This window comes from Phascolarctos cinereus, unplaced genomic scaffold (assembly GCF_003287225.1).
Source record: "Phascolarctos cinereus isolate Bilbo 61053 unplaced genomic scaffold, phaCin_HiC Scaffold_2;HRSCAF=192, whole genome shotgun sequence".
Lineage (NCBI taxonomy): Eukaryota > Metazoa > Chordata > Mammalia > Diprotodontia > Phascolarctidae > Phascolarctos > Phascolarctos cinereus.
In genome coordinates, this window is record NW_027555625.1 from 175,708,472 (window position 1) to 175,729,507 (window position 21,036).

The 21,036-nt window shown below is 39.3% G+C and overlaps 1 protein-coding gene and 1 pseudogene across 1 annotated transcript in view; one reads left to right on the top strand and one right to left on the bottom strand.

Annotated features, from left to right (window-relative positions):
• The window catches only part of GATA4 (GATA binding protein 4), a 69,868-nt gene extending 51,592 nt beyond the window's left edge, over positions 1-18,276 (top strand). The window contains 5 exon segments of the mRNA XM_078149735.1: positions 380-546; positions 8,837-8,962; positions 12,944-13,031; positions 14,513-14,655; positions 17,001-18,276. Of these exon segments, the coding sequence (XP_078005861.1) occupies positions 380-546; positions 8,837-8,962; positions 12,944-13,031; positions 14,513-14,655; positions 17,001-17,183 (707 nt within the window). The 3' untranslated portion in view covers positions 17,184-18,276.
• Positions 18,277-19,002: 726 nt separating this feature from the next.
• LOC144456022 (U6 spliceosomal RNA) lies at positions 19,003-19,103 on the bottom strand (annotated as a pseudogene).
• Positions 19,104-21,036: the final 1,933 nt, after the last annotated feature.

Consider the following 21,036-nt stretch of genomic DNA (forward strand, 5'->3'; position numbering starts at 1 on the left):
GAAAAATGATTAAGCATACTCCAGATGGAGCTCTTTTCCCAACCATCTCCAGCAACTCTGATCCTTGGAGTGCCTGGGGAAAAGTTCCAATGGAACCCACACCAATATGGTCCCAGCTCTGGAATTCAGACTTTAAATCTATGGTCTGGCATTGGTACTTCTGTTATCTAAGAGGATAAAATTCTGACTTTCTATCATTGATATGTTGTTCCCTCTGTCATTTCGGATCATAGTTAGGATGAATGAGATCGTGTTTAAAAGTGATTTAAATTCTTGGAAAGCAATTGTATTGGGATTATGCTGCTTAGGTTCTCAGACATAAGACCAGATAGGGAAGAAAATTAACTTCTGTATTTTCTCTCCATTTATTTCCCAATAGATATGTTTGATGACTTCTCTGAGGGTCGGGAATGTGTCAACTGTGGGGCCATGTCTACCCCTCTCTGGAGGCGAGATGGGACAGGTCACTATTTGTGCAATGCCTGTGGGCTCTACCACAAGATGAATGGCATCAACCGGCCTCTTATCAAGCCACAACGTCGCCTGGTAAGCAACCCCTCCTGAAGCCCCCTGCCATGTTTCCCTAAGTCCAGCACTCTGGGGATCAGCCATTGGTCCTCTACTTCTTATGTTTCCAGGGCTTTATTTTTATAGGTTTCACCTTTTGTAGGTTTCACCTGTTGAAACTTTTTCAGAATCATCATCTAGAAGTTATGCTTCTCTATTCTTAGGAGTTACCTTGGGTCAGCCTGGCTTTGGGGGGCTCAAAAATTACTTGTTTGAGTGTGATGTTTAGAGAGTCAAAAGGGACTATTTATTAACTATTTATGAAGAATTTGTGCCATGTTAAACCAGTTTAGATGTTTATGATGTGAGAAGGGGAAGATGCCAAAAGGAAGGGGGAATGGTTATTTTTTTTTAGTAGTTTTATTGTATTTGAATTTTTTTAAGTCTTATTGTATTTTAAATTGTAAAATCCATTCTTAGTTTTCAAGCCATACAAAAGCAGGCAGTGGGTGGGATTTGGTCAACTCTTCCTAGTTTGATGATGCCTGGGTTAGGTCATTGAAGCACAAGCTCTGAAAGGTCTTTGCCAAGATTTAAGTATGTGTCTTGTCTAAGGACCAGCCTAACCAAGTGGGGCAGCAGAGGGCTGGCCTCTCAGAGGTGAAGACTTGTAGCCACAGAAACTCAGAAAGACTGCTAATGAATGAGAGTATTGCAATCTGTGTCAGTGGTAGATGGGCCAACACTATTGAAGAATGGATTCATTCCAAATAAACACTAGGGTAGGAACAGTGACCAGGGAATGTGTGGTAGCTCTTTATGCATCTTTCTCCCTATCTATTGCCTCATTTTTTGTTGTAGTCCTAGCTCCACCATAGGCTGACTGTTTTTGTTTTCACCTAAGGGCCTAACCCACTTACTTCCTTCTTTAAAAAAAAAAGTTTGTTTGGTGCCTTTTATTTTTGCATTATAATCATCTTTGGATATACTTCCTACTCCTCTGCAAATAAAGAAAAACAGTTCATTAAACCAATTAACATGGTGATCTGTCAGTGTATATAACATTATTCACCCATAGTCCCCCACCTCTCTTCCAAAAAAAGAGAGGTCACAGGGTCTCTTTAAAAGGAGAAGCAAGTCTTTTATATATTGCTGACTTTTGACCTGGTCTGAAACCCTTTTGAGCATGTTGGAGGAGAGGTGACAGAAGTCCAAACAGTTGAGGACAATTTAAGTTGGAAGTTAGGAAAAAATGCAAATACAGTGTGGCTAAGATCTCACAAGCAGAACAGACTCAATTCTAGCTCCTAGCCCAGTCTGAAACCAGCAGAAGAATAACCAGGGCAGGAATCCTAAATCAAAGGAGATTTTGCAGTTTTATCACCCTGAACCAACAGGTCTTCCTAGGACTAAGGCTAAGTCTGGCAGGAATCTACTATTGCCTGGACCTAAACCCAGGTCAGGAACTTGAAGAACTCAGACCGGGGGTTCAGTGATCAGACTGAGGTCCTAGATCAGAATACTTTAGGAGCAATGAAAACTTACAGGTCCCCAGCATGGGCTGTCCCTGAGACCCTAGAAGCACACAATACACAATACACCAAGAAAACAGAATGGGAGCAGCCCAGACTTTTCCTCCAGATGTGCCAAGGGCCTAGCTCTAACATTAAGACTGAAGCCAGAAAGTAGGCTGAAAGAATGAGCAGACAAAATAAGAATCCCACCATTAAAAAAAAAAACACCTCAATGTATAAACACAGAAGAAAATTACTCCAAAGCATCTCAAGCAAAGCCTCAAATAAAAACACAGTTTGCACATAGATTCAACCAGAATTTCTGGAAGAGATGAAGCAAGGTTTTTGTTGTTTTCTTTTTTAAGTAGTGTTTTTACAAATGAAATGAGAGCACTAGAGGAAAAATTTGGAAAATTAATGAGAGCTATGGAATAAAGAATTTCAGAGTGAATTAACACAGAAATTTGTGCACAGAAGGCACAAATTATTACCCAAGCAATAACCTCCCTGAGAATTAGAATGGATTAAATAGAAGACAATGACTGCAAGAGACAAGAAGAAAGATATTTGGTTAAAAGACAGAAACAATAGAAGAAAATGTGAAGTTATCTCAGAGCAAAAACAACTTAACTGGAAAACATATTGAGGGAAAAAAATTGGACTACCTGAACACCATGACCAAACAAGGAGCTGAGACATCATATTTCAAGAAATCATAAAAGAAAATTTCCCAAGTCTCTTAGAACTGGAGGAGAAAGTAGAAATAAAAAGGATCCATTAGTAACCTCCTAAAAGTAACCTCAAAATGAAAACTCCCAGAAACATTATTAAAAAATCCAGAGCTTCCAGGTCAAAGAAAAGAAAATACAGAAAACAGCCAGAAGGAAACAATTCAAGTACCAAGGAGCCACAGACAAGATCACACATGATTTGGCAGCCACCACTATAAAGAAACAGAGAGCTTAGAATATGATATTCTAAGAATCAAAAACATAGGCTTGGTTGTAACATACCCAGCAAAACTGGATATAATCCCACAGGGGGAAAATGGATCTTTAATGAAGTAGAAAACTTCCTAGCATTCCTGATTAAAAAAAGACCAGAGCTATGTAAAAATTTTGAAGTTCAAACACAGGAATTAAGAGAACATAAAAAGGTAAACACAAATAAAGAATTATAAAAGGCTAAATATCTCTGGGGAGATAATACACGTCAGAAGACTCCCCTCTGAACTCTATCATCACCAGGAGTAATAGGAGAAGGGGAGGAAAAGGAAAGTTAGGGAAAATTATCTCACATAATTAGAGTGTGCAAGTAGACATCTATATAAAAAAGAAAGAGGAGGTGAGGGTAACTGCTGATACTTGAACCTCATTCTCATCTGAACTGGTGAAAAGGAGGGACAAATATGTGCACAGAAATGTGCTCAGTTAGGTGGCACAGTAGATAGAGTGCCGAGCCTGAAGTCAGGAAGATTCATATTCCTACCCTCAGACACTTACTAGCTGTGTGGACCTGGGCAAGTCACTTAACCCTGTTAAACCTTCATCTGTAAGATAAGCTAAAGAAACAAATGGCAAACCACTCTGATACCTTTGCCAAGAAAACTTCAAATGGGATCAAAGGGTTGGACATGACTGAAAGAACTGAACAACAATAAGGTACAAAAATACACTTCACTCAGTAGAAAAGTAGGAGGGAAAAGGGGAGAAAGAATGTCTGGGTGGAATTAGAGGGAAGGTTAATTAAGTAAGGGTAGGGGGTGGAGAAGATGTTATTCCAACACAAAACAAACTCTAAGGTTGTGCAAAAATATTTATAGCTCCTTTTGAGGTAGCTAAGAATAGGAATCTGGGTGGCAGTGCCCATACATTGAAAAATGACTAGACAAGTTATGGTATGTAAATGTTGTGGAATATTGTTGTAAGAAATGATGAAAGAGATCCTTTCAGAGAAACCTGGGAAGACTTATATGAACTGATGCAGAGCAAAGAAAACAAAAACAAAAACGATTTATACAATGACAACAATATGGTAAAGATGAATAATTCTAAAAGAATGGGAGATTCTGATCATCATGATGACCAACCACAATTCCAGAGGACTAATGATGAAACATGCTATCCACCTTTTGATAGAGAGGTGAAGAACTCATGGTACAAAATGAAATATATTTTGGAAATTTGTTTTGTTTGACTATACATATTTTTAGCAGTGCTTTTTTCTTTCAGTCTTAATAGCTGGGGAGGTTAGAGGGAGGGAGGATAGTGAAAGAGAGGGAGAGAAGATATTCTTGCTGATTGAAAAATGTATATTATATGTGATATAAATTTTCTATACATGTATACTTTTTAAAACCTAAGAAGTGATGGATTTAGGGTATAGAATGAGACATATACTTTTATATACAGCCATTGAGAGAATTTATTTTGCTTGACTCTATCAATCTGTTACAAGAAATTTGTTTTTCTCTTTTTTTGCAATGGATTTTGGGTGGGAATAGAGAAAACAGATTTGTTAATTTTTTTTAAATATAGAAATGAAGGGTTGCTACAAATGTGAGATGCGCTTTCAAATGAGATCACTATATCATTTGTTTTACTTTGTTAAAAAATGGGAGTAGTCCCATTCAATTTTTCCCTAGAGGTCTACCGTAGCTAACTTTTCTAAAATTCTACTCATCTCCTTACCTTCTTTCTTATTTAATTTGTCTTATGGTTAGATTTGTTTCACTCCAGAAGGGGAAAATTGAGGTCCTGCAATAGTGTAGTTTTACTGTCTATTTCCTCCTGTAATTCATTTAATTTTTCCTTTAAGAATTAGCTATTTGGTGCATATATGTTTATTATTAATATTATATGATATATATGTTTATTATTGATATTACTTCATTGTCTGTGATATGGACTTATCTGTAAATGTTTGTAACATAAAAATAAAGCATAACAATAACATTTTTAGGAAGGGGTTGAGCTCCATAGGCTTCATTCACCAGACTATCAAAGGGCCTATAACACACAAAAAAGTTAAGACACTCCTTCCCCTCCCCCCCAAAGAGTTTTTGTGGAAGAGTCAAGTGAAACAGGTATTACAAGCAGAATTATCAAGAAAAGACTAAGTAATTTTAAAATTACTGCATGTTTATATCTCATTTATATGTTTATGTTCTTTAAAAAGAGTTTGTGAGGTAAAAGAAAGAACATAGAGGGCACATTATTGAATAAAAAGAACCTAAAAGGCTAAACCTTTAATAGGAGAAGAGAAGGGGAAAGAGTTGAATTAATACAAATCCTCTAATTTAGAAGTGAATCCACATCTTTTTTTTTTGTAGGATAGAATATGAAAGTAGGAAGTTCTATAAAAGGAGAACGGATATATGTGGGGGCGGGGAGGGCATTTCCCCGCTACTAACCTTGAATAGTGAAGAAATCATTGTTCTTTTAGTCTCTCAATAAGTCTGGGGTTTATAGGAGAATAGGATAAAGGCAATGGGATGATTGAGTTGGGGGGGGTGATTCTATCCCAAAAGGACAAAGGAAAACTTTTTCCTGGGAGAAGAGGTATATGTCTGAAATAAGACAGAGCCCTCATATTGAGTTTCTTCTGATGGTAGGGGGAATTTGTATTTCAGGAAATCATCTTCTCTTAGAAATTATTGTACCACCCTGAAACACACTGTCCCAGGGGCAGGGGATGTATAAATGCCCAGATACATTCAGTCTCCTAGTTAGGGGGCCATAGCAGAAGAGCTTTGATATCACAGTCTTGGAAGTCACACCTCCCTCAGAAAGCAGGAGGCAGCCCTCAGGCCCTTCCCTCTTACTTCATGGTAGGAGTGGAGTCCTTCACTCTCAGGCACAAATGCTGAAAAAAACTACTACAAATTTGTCAAGCTGATTTACAGATGCCATCAGGTTGCTAGCAAGGGTGATGCTACCTCTTTCCTCTAGTGTCCCTTAACGCCACCTAGGCATTGTGTTTGTTGTTGGCACTATATAGTTTTGGCTGTCAGAGCATGTTTAAGACCTTCTATGGGAAACAGTTACAACTGCAGCTATTTTACAAAAGCAACGAATTGGCTTGAAAATCTATGGCATTCTGAATTACTACTTAAATAATATTTTTGAAGTGAACACTATCATTAGAGTGATATAACTCCCAGTGAAAACGTGATAGGATTATATTACACAGTATTTTATTTGTCAAAATTTTGTAATTTAATATAGACACTATTTTGATCTTGTTTTTGCAAAAAATGTATATGATTTAGAATTCAGAATTGTATCATAAACTTTGAAATTCAAAAAAGAACCAGGAAAAAAATAGTTATTACCTGAATTTAAGAATATCATAAAGTAACAAATAACTGTTCACATCATACAAGCATTTCTTATAATGGTTAATTAGCTTATGCAAAAATTTTCATATGATTGAATCATGCTGCAATGATTGCAATTGCCTGATATGTCAGGCTATTTAGCTATAAAATAGTTGATTGCATTTTTACTGTGGTAATTAACTATAAATGAGTCTTTTTTTACAGTCTATGGATCATTTGCTTTGAAATATGAATCCTAGATTCATAGCTCTCTTCATAATCCTATGGTGCCACTACCAAAAGAAGAGACTTAAACACAAATAAGGGAAATTGCACTGAAGTTGTTTTTTAAAAAAGTTCTTCTTTCTGGCACTAGAGGGCCCACTAGAAAATCTAAAAGGTATTCCAGAAAATGTATTTTGTTTACTATTTCACAGAAGTCACTTGTTAACTGCCAAACAGTATTTTGGCAGCTTGACTTATCCTTTATGCTTCATATAAGTTAAAACTTACGTTCTAACTTTATGTAAAGGTATATAAGGGGGAAAAAACTAGTGTGTATGTATTGCCAAGCTATTTAAAAATTGGTATTTTTTCTATTTAAAATATTGTTTCATTTGAGGCTTTGTAAGTATATTTGTAAAAGCAACTCTGAACCAATAAAAATTAATTTTTGTAACAGGAGTTTGTTCTTACAACTGAAATGCTGTTTTAGTTAAACAAAATATAACATAACAGTGAATACCCTGGCCCCCATTACCTGAGAGCCAGATGTTATATTTTACCTCTCCCTAGGGTTCTCCTAGGTGGGTTGGGAGTATCTAGTCTCTACCATTGACTCCATCCCCCACTGATTTATGTTTGCCCAGTTTTAGGGGTCCCATGCACCCCAGTTCTGTTTACCAACTTAATAGTCAGATTAGCTTTTACAAAGAAATATTTACTTAAGAGGTATATCAAGAATACAAACATCCTCCCTCCCAGCATCTAGGGGGCATAATCCCCTACACAATCTCAGTCTCTGGAAAAAGGAAAGCAATTAGATTCTCAACTGAACTCAATTCACTATGAATAGATATCATAGTCCAAGTTCCCCTTGGGTTTGAATCCTGGTCAGTCTGACTCCTCAGGGCTTCTCTGATGGACTGGCAACAACATCTGGCCTAGAATCCTGTCTCCAAAGTCACCAGAACTTGAGTACAAATCCAGAGACTCTATCTAGCTCCTGTGCCTAGAACTGAAAAGGTTGGAAAAAATAGATCAAAATTCCAAGTCCAATTCTTGAGATGGGTGGTGTGGGATGTGGGGTGGGGAGAATATAGCCTTCTTCCCGGCCCCCCCCCAGCTTTGCTCATGGCTCCTGTGCTATGGGTAAACAGTACCTTCATGCCTTTGGTGGCAGCAAGAGAGAGAGAGAGAGAGAGAGACAGAGAGACAGAGAGAGAGAGAGAGAGAGAGAGAGAGAGAGAGAGAGAGAGAGAGAGCAAGTTCCTGCTGTCTCCCATGTGGATGCTTCCATCCTGGATGATCTTGGTATGCCTCAAAGCCCCATTAAAATAGTAAATGTTGATATTTTATCAAAGTTGGCTGTGTATAATTTTTGTAAGTCATATTTCTGTAAGTTGTTCTGAAAAAAATATCACATTCTAATGATAAAATATTTCTAAACAAAATAATAAGATTAAAAACACCAACAATTCCAGCTGCAGGGCTGTGACTATGAAGTCAATGGAAAAAGACTGTTCCCATGCATATGGAAGTATAGCACAATGTCTAGCATACTCTAGGACTCTAGTCACCCAGAAGCAAGCTTCCAGAATCTTCCACAGGCATGACACCATCTTTGCAAACAAATGACATCGGCATATGCTCCGAATCCCCATTACACATTCTTCAAGCCATACTACCTCTCCCATTTGGTCTGCCTCCACTCTTATTAGTGCTCAGTTGTAACACTAAAGTTATATCTTCTAGTTTTTGTGAATGAAAGTTGTTCCTGCAACTTCCTGAGTCTCACTTTTATCTAGAAGGTAGCCCAGGTATCTACTAGGAGATTTTGGCTTCATGACTCAGTGAAATAGCCCAGCAACTGAAAATGATAGATTAAGGTGTAGAAGAGACCTTAGAGATCATATAGTCCAACTCCCTCATTTTAAAGATGAGGAATGAGGGCTTAGGTCACATAAGTAGTAATTAGCAGTACCTAGACTCTTTGACTCCAAATCCAGTAGTCTCCCTATAGCATGCTTCCTCTCAAGACGTCATATCCTTCCTTAGAACTTCACTGATGTTCTAAGGACTTACCCCATGTGACATGGTCCTACCTGAAGTTGTTTCATTGCATTGGGCATATTTATTGGCTACTTTTGGTTCCACAACAGGAAATTGGCTATCCTAGGATTAGGTGCTCTCCCATTGGTCTGATCAAGAAGATCCACTAGGGATAATCTTTCTTTTGGTAAAATACAAAATAAACTTTTTGGTTCTGCCTTTTCAGTCCGCTTCCCGCCGGGTGGGTCTCTCTTGCGCAAATTGCCAGACCACAACCACCACGCTGTGGCGCCGCAATGCAGAAGGGGAGCCTGTCTGTAATGCCTGTGGCCTTTACATGAAGCTGCATGGGGTAAGTTAAGTCTGGGTCCCTGAACCTTGCCAATATGGTAACTGTTCATCTCTCTGTTTGTTAGGTTTCACTTCCTTTTAATTGTCATTTTTATGTTGCCACTGACTAGAGATTTGTCTTCTTCTGATATCTTATCCAGTGTTCTTTCTACTATATCTTGATTCTCTTTCTTATCTTTCACCTAATCTTACCCAGTAGAATGTGCTTCTTGATAGTAAGAGCTATGTCATATTTCCTCTTTGTATTCCTAAAATTTTGCACACAGTAAGTACTCAAATGTATATTTAGTTGTACTAAATTACCCTCTGTGCTAGCTTCTTTAATTATTTCAAGAAATTTTTATTGACCATCTAGCAAGTGCAAAGCACAGTGCTGAAGATAGCATGATGGGTGAGGTAGACTCTGTTTTTGGAAAATCAATCAAATGGGCAGATCTATCAATGAATTCGTTTATTAAGCATTGACTGTGTGCCAGGCACTCTGCTAGTTACTGAGCATACAGACACAAAAATGAAACAGTTCTTCCCCTCAAGAAGTTTACATTCTATTGGGGAGAACAACATGTACATGTACAAATGTATACAAAATAAACACATAAATATAACTTGGGGAGGTGGGGGTAGTGCTAGCAGCTGAGAAGATTAGGAAAAGCTTCATGTAGAGAGTGGCCCATTAGCTGAATTTTGAGGGAAACTTAGAGGCAGAGGTAAGAAGGAAATTAATTCCCTACATGAGGGTTAGTCAGCGCAAAAGCAGAGATAATAGCTAATAATAAATGTTTATACAGCATTGACTGTGTGCCAGGCACTGTGCGAAATGCTTTACAACTGTCATCTCCTTTAATCCTCATAACAACCCTGGGAGGCAAGTGCGTTAGCCCCATTTGACAGATGAGGAAACTGAGGCAAACAGAGGTTAATTGACTTGCCCAACGTTACACAACCTAGTCTGGGACCAGATGTGAACTCCGGTCATGGAGGCCGGTTTTCCCAGGGTCACACTGACATACCTTCCTCATTCCTTCCTCTGCACCCTTGGTCATCTAGAGAAGAAGAACAAGTTTGGGCGTAAAAAGGAAGAATTCTGTTTGGATATGATGAGTTTGAGTTAATGACAAACCAGAGAGATGGAGATATCCTTTTGGACGTTTGGGACGGGGGCTTCAGGGAATCAGTCAGTCAATAAATATTCACCAAGTACCTAATGTGTTCCAGGCACCACGTGCTGGGGATACAAAGAAAGGTAAAAGATTGTCCCTGCTCCCAGTTAGTTCATAGTTTAATGGGGGAGACAAGAGGCAAACAATTACATAAAAGCAAACTATGTACAAAATAAATTGAAAATAATCAACAGAGGGAAGGCAGTGGAATTAAAAGGGATGGGGAAAGGCTTTCCTGTAGGAGGTAGGATTTTACCTAGGACCTGAAGCAAGCTGGGAAGCCAGGAAGCAGAGATGAGGAGAGAGAGCATTCTAGGCAAAAGGGAAAGCCAATGAAAATGCTCAGAGTTGGTAGACAGAATGTCTTAGGGGTTAGAAATGTGAACAATAATTAGAAAATTAGAAAAATTCTAAAATATGTAATTATGAAATGAATCATGTATACATATTCAAGTCCTCAGTATATAGATGGTAGCTAACATTGTGAGACAAGATCAATTAACAGGGGCAGCTAGGTGGCACAATGGATAGAGCACCAACCCTGGATTCAGGAGGACCTGAGTTCAAATCCAGCCTCAGACACATGACACTTAACTAGCTGTGTGACTCTGGGCAAGTCACTTAACCCCATTGCCTAGCCAAAAAAAAATCAGTTAATTAAGGGAAAGAGTAGAAAGAGAGAAAAGAAGGCTAAGGGGAACCTTAGGGACTGCCCAAATGAGCAGGTTGGAGGAGAAAGTGAAATGGAGGAGGGGCGGAACCTATGAAAGTAGACAGGCTGGTCAGAGAAGTAGGGGAAAGTCAGAAAAGAACACTATCAAAGAAGTCAAGGAAGGCATTTTGGGAAGGAAGGAGTAAAAAGTACATAATCCTGCAGAAGTGCTCAGCAGAGAAAACCTGAATAAAGTTCATTTGAGCCATCTGCACACTTCAAGAATTGTGGTTTTGTAATAATGAAATGAAAGCCATATTGCAGGGGGCGAAGGAGAACCAGTAAAAGCAATAGATAGAGATCACTCCTTCAAGAAGTTTGACAGTGAAAGAAGAGAGAGAAATGGACTAGTGCTAAAAGGAAAAAAAAATAGGACCAAAAGAGAAAAACATTTGAAGATGGAGAATTCATCTGTATGTTTTAAAACAGCAGGGATGAAGCCTATGTTGAAGGAGAAACTGAAGATATTGGAAAGAGAAGAAGATGAATGTAAGACAAAGATCCCTTAGAAGGAAGGAAGAGATGAACTCTAGGGCATAGGTGGAAGAGCATTAGATCATTAGAGCATTAGGAAGAAGGAGGGACAACTTTTTCTCTGGGACTGGAGGAACAAATGAAAGAATAGGTATAGAGGTAAAGAGAATGGTAAGTTGTGTCATTCATGATGTAAGAAGCTTCTCCCCCCAATCTTACTCTGACAGGAAATGAAATTACCTTCTCAATGTTGTTTATTTTATTTTATTTTATTTTATTTGGCTAGGCAATGGGGTTAAGTGACTTGCCCAGGGTCACACAGCTAGTAAGTGTTATGTGTCTGAGGCCGCATTTGAACTCAGGTCCTCCTGAATCCAAGGCCAGTGGTCTATCCACTGCGCCACCTAGCTGCCCTCAATGTTGTTTTTTTTAAAAAATAACTTTATATTGATGATTTTTTACATAACCATAATTTTTCCCAGTATTCTTCCCTCTTCCTTCCAGAGAGTGATCCTATATAACAAATAGCATTTTTTGGAAGACAAAAAGAAAAATAGGAGAAAAAACCAGCATGACTGATCAATACTTAGAAAAAGTCTGAAAATATGTACAATATGCATTACTTGGGAACCTCCAACTTCTGTAAACAGTGGAGTAAGGGTGTCTTTTCCCATCTCTTCTTAGAAGTCATGCTTGTTCTTTATAATTTTACGTATTTCTTTTGGGGCTTTTTGTGGTTATTCTTTCAATTTATATAGTTGTAGTCATTGTCTTTATTGTTTTCTTGACTCTGCTTATTTCACTCTGCATTAGCTTACATAAATCTTCCCATGATTCTCCATATTCGTCATACATATAATTTCTTACAACACAGTAATATTCCATAACATTCAAGTACTATAATGCTTAGCCATTTCCTAATCAATGGGCATTTACTTTTTTCCCAATTCTTTGCTGTCACAAAAGGTGTTACTATAAATATTTTGATGTGTTTGGAGACTTTTCTTCTTATGAATGGCTTCCTTAGGGCATAAGCTTAGTAACAGAATCCTTGGGTTAAAGATGGAAAGTTTAGTCACTTTATTTTTATAATTCCAAATTGCTTTCCAAAATGGTTGCACAGATTCACAGCTTCATCAATAATGTATTAGTGTGCCTATCTTCTCATAACCTTCCAACATTAATTATTCCCATCTTCTGTTCCTTTAAAAAAAAATTTCAGGGTGTGAAGTGAAACTTCAGAGTTGTTTCAATTTGGAGCGTTCTTTCACGTAGTTGTTATACCTGTTCTAACTTTTGACATAATTTTCATCTCTGCTCTTTCTTTTTCTTGTCTGTCCTATCTTAGCTGTTTTAGTAATCTTTGTTAGTCCTGTAACAAATAGGTTAATTACCTAGAGTAAGAGACCAAAGAAAAAGTTATTGACAAACAAATTTTAAAATTCCTTTGCAAGGCTGATTTCTTCCAAAATGCTTTCTTGTCCGAATTTCCAAAGTCTGTTCTCATTGCTTAAACACACAAAGCTATAGTTGTTCAAGATGATTCCTGTCACTTCTCTGCCCCTTGGTGTGTATTAGAAAATAGATTACATATGGAAACTTGGGTTTGCTTACATTATTATTTTGGTCTCCCTAGGTCCCAAGGCCTCTTGCAATGAGGAAAGAAGGGATTCAAACAAGGAAACGGAAGCCCAAGAACCTTAACAAAGCCAAGACAACATCAGGTGGGCCTCTAATATTAACAATGTGATGTGCAATTATGTGAACAAATCAGTAGAACTCTGGGCTATGAAAATGGTTATTCCTCATGCTTAACTAACTCAGCACAGTGTTATGTAGCTAGTTTCTAATCATAATAGTAACAATAATGTCAGTTCCTTCCTTTTTGTGTGAGGATCTATGATATGCTTTATATAAAATGTTTTGAGGCCAACCATAGTTTCTCTGCTTCATTCTGTGATCTTATTAATTTTAATATGATGAAGGAGGGCAGGCTGTTTAGGAGGGCTACAAATGTTGCTCTGTCTTTGCTTAGCCTTGTAAATCCATGAACTCAACTTGGTCATTTACCCAGATATGATCAGACTTAGAGAAACCACATCTCACTAACTGAGATAAGAAGTCAGTTTATAAGCAGACTTAGAGAAACCACGTCTCAGTAACTGAGATAAGAAGTCAGTTTATAAGCTAATGTACCAGTATATGTGGAAGCAATAGTTTCCTATCTTGCCCCTTATGCTAGACACTCCCTTCTCAGTACTGAGGTACCTAGGAAGTATTTGTTCATTCCAGTAAATATTGATGGCTTGTCAACTTGCTGTTAAAAAAAGGAAATGTATTTATGTTCGTTGACTTTTCAATCAAGCCATATTAGAGCTAAATGAATCACCCCTCACCACTAGAGAAAAAACATTTATAAGCTGCTTCTTCCTATGCCCCAGAGACAGGCTTGACCAATCTCTTTTAGAATGGGATAATAATGATAATAGGTCACATTTATTATAGCATTTTCAAGTGCTATATGCACATGCCCTATATAAATTAGTTCACAACAAGCCTGTGAAATATCTCCATTTTACTACATTTATCTTTACTACATCCTCCAGTACATGAGGTCTAATTGGCCTTAGAGTCGGGAAGACCAACATTTAAGTCCTATCTTTGATATATTGTAGCTTTATGAACCCTAGACAAGTCAACTTTTCAGTGCCCCTAGAAAACCCCCTAAGATTAAAAAATGCAGAGAAAATATTGACCTGCCTTGGTAGAAGTAATTCCTTATCATGAGCTCTATATTCTGATGAAATCACAGGTCTGGTTAAAGAAACCAAAAACCCTCCATTTTATAAATAAGAACACAGAGTTCTGCACAAGTGACTTGTTATAATTAGTGAGTACCAAAAATAGGATTCAGACTCTGATCTTCTCCTGATGCTGAGAACAGCAATGCTTCCACCATATTATGCTGCCTCTTGTCACATAACAAAATTTTACTTTCTAAGTCTTTACTCTGTACTGATACCTGATTTCTGGCCTCTTTCTGGCCATAATCCATCCCATCCTTCCCTCCCACAGTCATCAAGTCTCTTTCTATAACCAGCAACCCCATTGTTATCTGCCTCCTTGAGCTTCTTAGAGGAGATGTATCCCTCTTTGTCTCTGTCATTCTGCCTGAGAGTCACTGCTGTGTGTGCCTTGTTTCTAGGTCCCACAGGCAGTGAGAGTCTTACTCCCACCACCAGCACTGCCAGCAGCTCTAGTAATACCACTAGCACTGAGGAGATGCGTCCCATCAAAACAGAGCCAGGGATCTCCTCCCATTATGGACATACCAGCCCCATGTCTCAGGTAAGTATGGCAAGTGGGATCGGAAGAGGCTCCCTGGTGGGCAGATAACCCCAGGATTAAACATAGCTTTGATGAAATGTGAGGATTGCAATTTAACCAGAAAACTTTGACCTTGAGCTAGAGCTAAAGCAAGTCCTCAGTGAGCGATGGGGTTGCCCTGTGGTGAATATTCTAAATATCAGGGCTCATTGTTTTATAGTAAAAGGTAGCTATATTGGGACTGTAGAGAAATCCCCTACATGGGTTCATCATCAAGCTTATTGTCATTTTAAGGAGGCAGCATGGTGTAGTAGAAAGCGTCCTAGATTTGAAGTCAGATGACCTGGGTTCAAATCTCAGCTCTGCTACTTATTACCTATATGATCATGGGCCAGTCTTTTAACCTGTCTGAGCCTAAAACTCCTCTTCTGGAAAATGAGGAGATTGGGCCAGATGGGGACCTCCAAGGTCCGGTCCAGTGGTAAATCCCATGTTCCATTAATGTGGGGAGGTGGACCTTCAAAAGGTGAATTGGCCCTTCCACATTTTATTGTTCAGTCATTTTCCAGGCTTTTCTGACTCTTCATGACCCCATTTGGGGTTTTTTAGGCAAAGACACTGGAGTGGTTTGCCATTTCCTTCTCCATTTCTTTTTACAGATGAAGAACTGAAGCAAACGAGGTTAAGTGACTTGTTCAGGGTCACATAGCTAGTAAGTGTCTGAGGGCACATTTGAACACAGCAAGATGAGTCTTCCTGACTCCAGGCCCAGCACTCTATCTACTATGCCACCGAGCTGCTCCCTTTCTCTAGTAGAGTAGCTTTTACCATTATTTCAGAGGCGTCCTGTCCCTATTCTGTGATCCAGGCTCAGGACTGCCCTAGCTCTTCTGGATTCCTTGGCAACCACTGTGAACTGGTTTTCCTGTTTCATATTGGGGCTAGAGTAGGTGATGGAAAACCCACCTTCCTTGTCGAATGTACTTGCCCTTTTCTTTGGATTACATGAGGGAGGGTTCAACATTCCTAACTTCCTTTGTATTCTTGGGGTCCATGGGGCCTTGGCCCCCTGAGTGAGAGAAGCCTTCAGCATCTTACATAGGAATTGAAGGGAAGGGTCCTCATTGCTAAGTGCATACATGCCAGAGGTTCAATTGTCTTTCACTGTGGCCGGATCAGATGATGATGATGATGATGATGATAAAAGTTAATATTTATATAGCACTTACTATGTACTAGGCATTGTGCTAAGCATTTTACAATATTATCTCATTTGATCCTCACAACAACTCTGAGAGGTAGGTAATATTATAATCCCCATTTTACAGATAAGGAAACTGAGGCAAAGAGGTGAAGTGACTTGGCCAGGGTCACATAGCTAGTAAATATCTGAGGTCACATTTGAACTCAGTTCTGCCTAACTCCAGCACTCAATCCACTGTACCACCTAGCTGCCGGTAGACATCACTATGTGTCTGATAGCTGTATTTGTTCCTTCTAAGAATTTTCCCTTTTTCATGCAATGCTTATCCCATCAAGGCAGCATTGTGTTACTCTTTATCAAAGTAATATGATATATATGGGATTCTGGAGACTTATGTTCAAGACCTGGTTTAGTCATTCAATAACTGTAATCTGTGACATCATAACCTCTTACTATCAGCTTCCTCACCTGTGAAATAGGCACAGTTAACACTTGTCCTACCTCTCTGTAGGCTTGTTATGAGGATAAAATGAGACAATGCAGGTGAAAACTCCTTGTGGCCATAGAGAATGTCATACCTCAATGTTGAAGATCTATTATTCAGGACTTTTGCATTTCTGATTTCTTATAGAACCATAGATTTCAGTGCTGGAAGGAAACCTTAAAGGTCATATAGTCTAACCCTTATTATTTTATAGATGAGAAAACTGAGACCCAAAGAGAAGTGATTTGCCCAGCATCTCACAAGAGTCTAGTGTAGAGCTGAGATTTTAACCCAAATTGTCTGACTGCAAATCCAACCCGTTGTCCAGTGGGATGGTGGGGGCAGGGAAAGCCATAAACACTGTACCAGGCTACCTCCATTCAATGGACGCAGCTAGGAGAGGGGCAGATTGGTTTGCCTGTCATTTTGTTTTCCCTTTCCTCATCCTTTTTCTTTAATCCACTTGCCAGAGGCTTGGGTCTGCCCAAGCTTTTACAATATGGTAAGTGCCTTAGAATTAAGGGCTCCCAAAGAGAAATAGTTTAAGCCACAAGTTAGACTCTCCATGTGACATGAGCCCTGTGATTAAAATTCTACCTTGAACTCCCCCATCCCAAATATTTTGTGTCCTTCTGTGATGAACTCTCTTTCACTTCATCCTTTCACTTTTTTTTCTAGTCATTCTCAGTTAGCTCGATGTCTGGCCATGGGGCCTCTATCCATCCAGTTCTGTCAGCCCTGAAGATCTCTCCTCAGGGCTACCCATCTCCAGTCAGCCAGTCCCCACAGACTGGAACCAAGCAGGACTCCTGGAATAGCCTCGTCTTAGCTGAAAGCCATGGGGACATTATCACTGCATAATCTCACCCCTTTCTCCACCTCAGACTCCTCACATGGACTCTGGGATTTGGGAAGCCAGCAGAGAGAGAGATTTGGGGCTTTCTGTAGCCACAATTCCCAGTCCTTCCCTTGATGAGACTGACTCCAGAAGAATGATTTGGAAGCAACTTAAAAGGCTACTTGGGTGGGAAAACTGGAAAGAGCCTGGATCATCGAGTACAGAGACCTACCCTCTACAGACCAAATGGGGAAAGATTCTTCATTGTAGTCAGAGACCATTTCTCATGTGACTTCCTCCTACAAGATTTCCTAATGGAGAGATCTTTTCCTTTTACCATTTCACTCCCATGACCTAAGACTTGAGGCTTTGCCTGGAATACCAAAGCCATGCCAGAGAAGAAGGTCTGATTGGGTACTGCCCCCTCAGCTGAGCTCAGTGACTTGGGGATGACAAGGTTTTGGAGGTGGGAGGATCTTTCTGCAAACCAATGATTCTTATTCCCATACTCTCTGAACCTTCACTTATGAAGCAACTCTCATGCATAATATAACATGTACCTTCCTTGCCTCCTCTCAGGCTTTTTCAAAGGTTCTGGACCAAGTTATGTGTATAATGATGAGATATTAACTGGCTTAAATGTTTGACTCTGATTTTTTCTAAATGGAAATCTTCTACCTGGCAGGTAAAAGCCTCAAGAGAGTTGAAAAAACATCCGCTAGAGGAAAGCACTGAGTGTGACCCCTTGGAAAGCCTCCACTGTGAGCTTCTCTGGAATTGGTCTTTTTTCCTTCCTTATCTTACCCCATTACTACTGTCCTAGAATACTGCTGATTCAAAGAGAGCCCCAGGGCTCCATAGAGACTCTTCACCATGATCTTTTTCCCTTTTCATAAACAGTGCTGTAACTGTCTATGACATTACCTACCCCTGACCCAAAAGAATCTACCAGTAGCAAAGAGCATCTTTAAAACAAGGTTCAATTTTAATCTCCCATTTTGTTCCCTTCCATGAAGGATGGATGCCCATATCCCCCGAACCACAGACCTGTTAATGTTGTCTTAAGGTGAGGTTGCTGTAAAATCAGTATTTAACTAATAAATTTATCTCTGCTAACCTTTCTATTCTCTTTCCCTTTCAGAGGCCTTTATTTTGTAAAGTTTGCTGTTGCCATTTGGCAGGGAAATTCCAATTACAGAGCCTATCCTTATGGTTTCTGCACAAGTTAGACACTACAATGCTTCTTCCTTTATAGCTCTTTGACATAGATATTCCTCTTTATATAAGGCATGATGTAGAGAGAGCTAAAGATGAGTCCAGAGACCTATGCTACTATTTGGCTGGTATGACCATGGACCTTCCTTCCTCCCCCCAATCCTGTCTCAGTTGACCTCAATTTGTCCTCTGTAAAATTGGGAGAATTGGACTGCCATAACTAGGACAGAATGAAAAGGCTTTGCCCCAGGATGCCAATATTCAAGGGACATACTTTCTCCATTGCAGCCCTCCATCCTACCGGCTCCATGCCTTACTCTAGCAGCTTTCCCCCTTCTCTCTTCTGCAAGGCTGCCATACCTCTGGAGGTTAGTCCTACCTCTCTGCCAAGGTCCACAGCCAGGGTAGATTGTCCTCTAAGGCACCACCTTAATTCACCTCAACTGAATTTGCCTTAGGAAACAAATCCTACCTACGTGTTTGGAAGGAGATAATCTCTGAGGTCTCCATCAAATCTACAATGTTATGATTTTATGGAGAAGAAAGTTTATGTTGACACTTAATTTTCTTAGGGTCCAAGCCTTGGAACACTTCAAAGTATAGATGTGGGCAACATTTTTTTCTTTTAAAAATATGGAACACTTCATGAATTTCCATGTTATTCTTGAGCAAAGATCATGCTCATCTTCTTTAACATTACAATTTTAGTACACGCTGCTGAAGCAAGCACATGGACACATTTTCAAAAACACTTGACAGAAACCCTGAGTTTTTAGGGGTTTTTTGTTTTTTGTTTTGTTAATTGCTTTGTTCCCTACCTCCTCAAACAAACAAAGCCTCTAAAGTTCTTGCTTTTTTTCACTTAAAACTATCATGGTTTGATCCAAATAAGCAACCATTATAAAGCAAAGATAGAGGGGTCAGAAGGGGGGAATTATAACACTATCTGTTTTACACATTTTGACTTAACTGGATTTTTTTTTTTGAGACGTTCTAAGTAACCCCCATTTTGGGGTTTTCTTGGCAAAGATACTGGAGTGATTTCCTATTTCCTTCTCCAGACTATTTACAGATGAGGAAACTGAGGCAAACAGGGTTAAGTGACTTGCCCAGGGGAAGAGGCATCACCCGTCTGCTGGAGAGCATATCCAATTCCTCTGGCAACTTCCAGAAACTTCCAAATTGTGAGACTCCACTCTCTCCTTATGTGCCCCAGAAGGACGAGTGCAAATCTTTCTCCTCCTTATCCTAAAAATGGGACCTTTTTCAGTTTCTGCAAGAAGCAGCAGGCCCTAAGCCCCTTCCGTAATCAGTACAATTGAGCAAACAAATCTTCACATTGATTTTTCCTGCCACTGGAGAAACTTTAATTTGGAAAGAAATCCTGTTCATAAATTAAAACTTGTTTGTAGTTTGGGAAGGAAAAAAACACATAGTTGGTAATTGTCTGAGGTCAGATGTGAACCGAGGTCTTCCTGACTCCAAGGCTGCTGCTGTATCCACTGTGCCACCTAGCTGCACTGTTAACCTGATATTTTTTTTTTAAGTAAGAAAGTAGAATCTGTGAATCATCTTACAGTAAGCTTAACTCCAATTCCTGACAGATTTCTAGAATGTATTAATAAAAGACGTTTAGAGAACATCTAGAAAAGGAAATGATCACCAAGAAATCAGCATGGTTTTATCAAAAATTGTTCATGACAGACTTTTTTTCTTTCCTATTTTGACATGGCTACTAGACTGGTAGCTCAGGGAAACTCTTTTGATGTGTAACCCGAGAAGGGGTACTGCAAAGACTTTACTTGGATTTCAGCAAAGCTGAAGGTCATATGCTTTGTTAGCTTATGTTATCATCCTCTTCATAAGAAAAAACATCTATGCCATATAGGCTAGGTATTTTTTCCTTAAACTGTGTTGAAACCACCCTGAAAACGTAATCAGCCCAGGGAGCTTAAGCACAGCTCACTGGCACTACTTCCTGGTGGTACATAAGCCAGCATATGAGAATTCCTGAGCTCTTCTTTCTGGCTACATACAAGCCTCTGACTAGCCCTTCCAGCATAGCCAACAGCAAGGAAGCTATGTCCAACCAAATCAATGTTGTATCTGTGTTGAATATCCTTTCTATGCTGTGGCTAAGTAAATTTTCTTTTATGAACTATTAGATGGTCTTTGTTCATTCCAATCCTGAAGCTGCACTGGACAAGCCTGGATCAGGCCTGGCCTACAACATTTTGTGTTGGTTGGCAGGATTGGATAGGAATGACTTTAATGAAGTGAGGGCAGGGCAATACGAAGGAAAGTGGATCCTGAGTAATCAGAGCCCCAGATGCAGAAGGCATCTGCACCCTCTACCTTCCATGGTTCTGGCAAAGTTTCTGGAAATGCTGGCTATATACATTGGACAGGGTGGAAATTCAGTAGCTACAGACAGATGTGAATGTACTCTGTATCTTTAAGAACCATGCCCTGAAGATGATGAATATTGTCTAATTTTCATAACATATTTGGGGGTAATAGTGATCTCTAGGTCCTCTGGCTATTGTAGGACCGGTCCCTCCTTAAAGACTTTGGTCTGGGGATTGACTGGAATATATGCTATAAACTGCATGGAAATTCTTACATGGCCTTTGGGAGGCCATTGAGAGAACTGTGCCACAT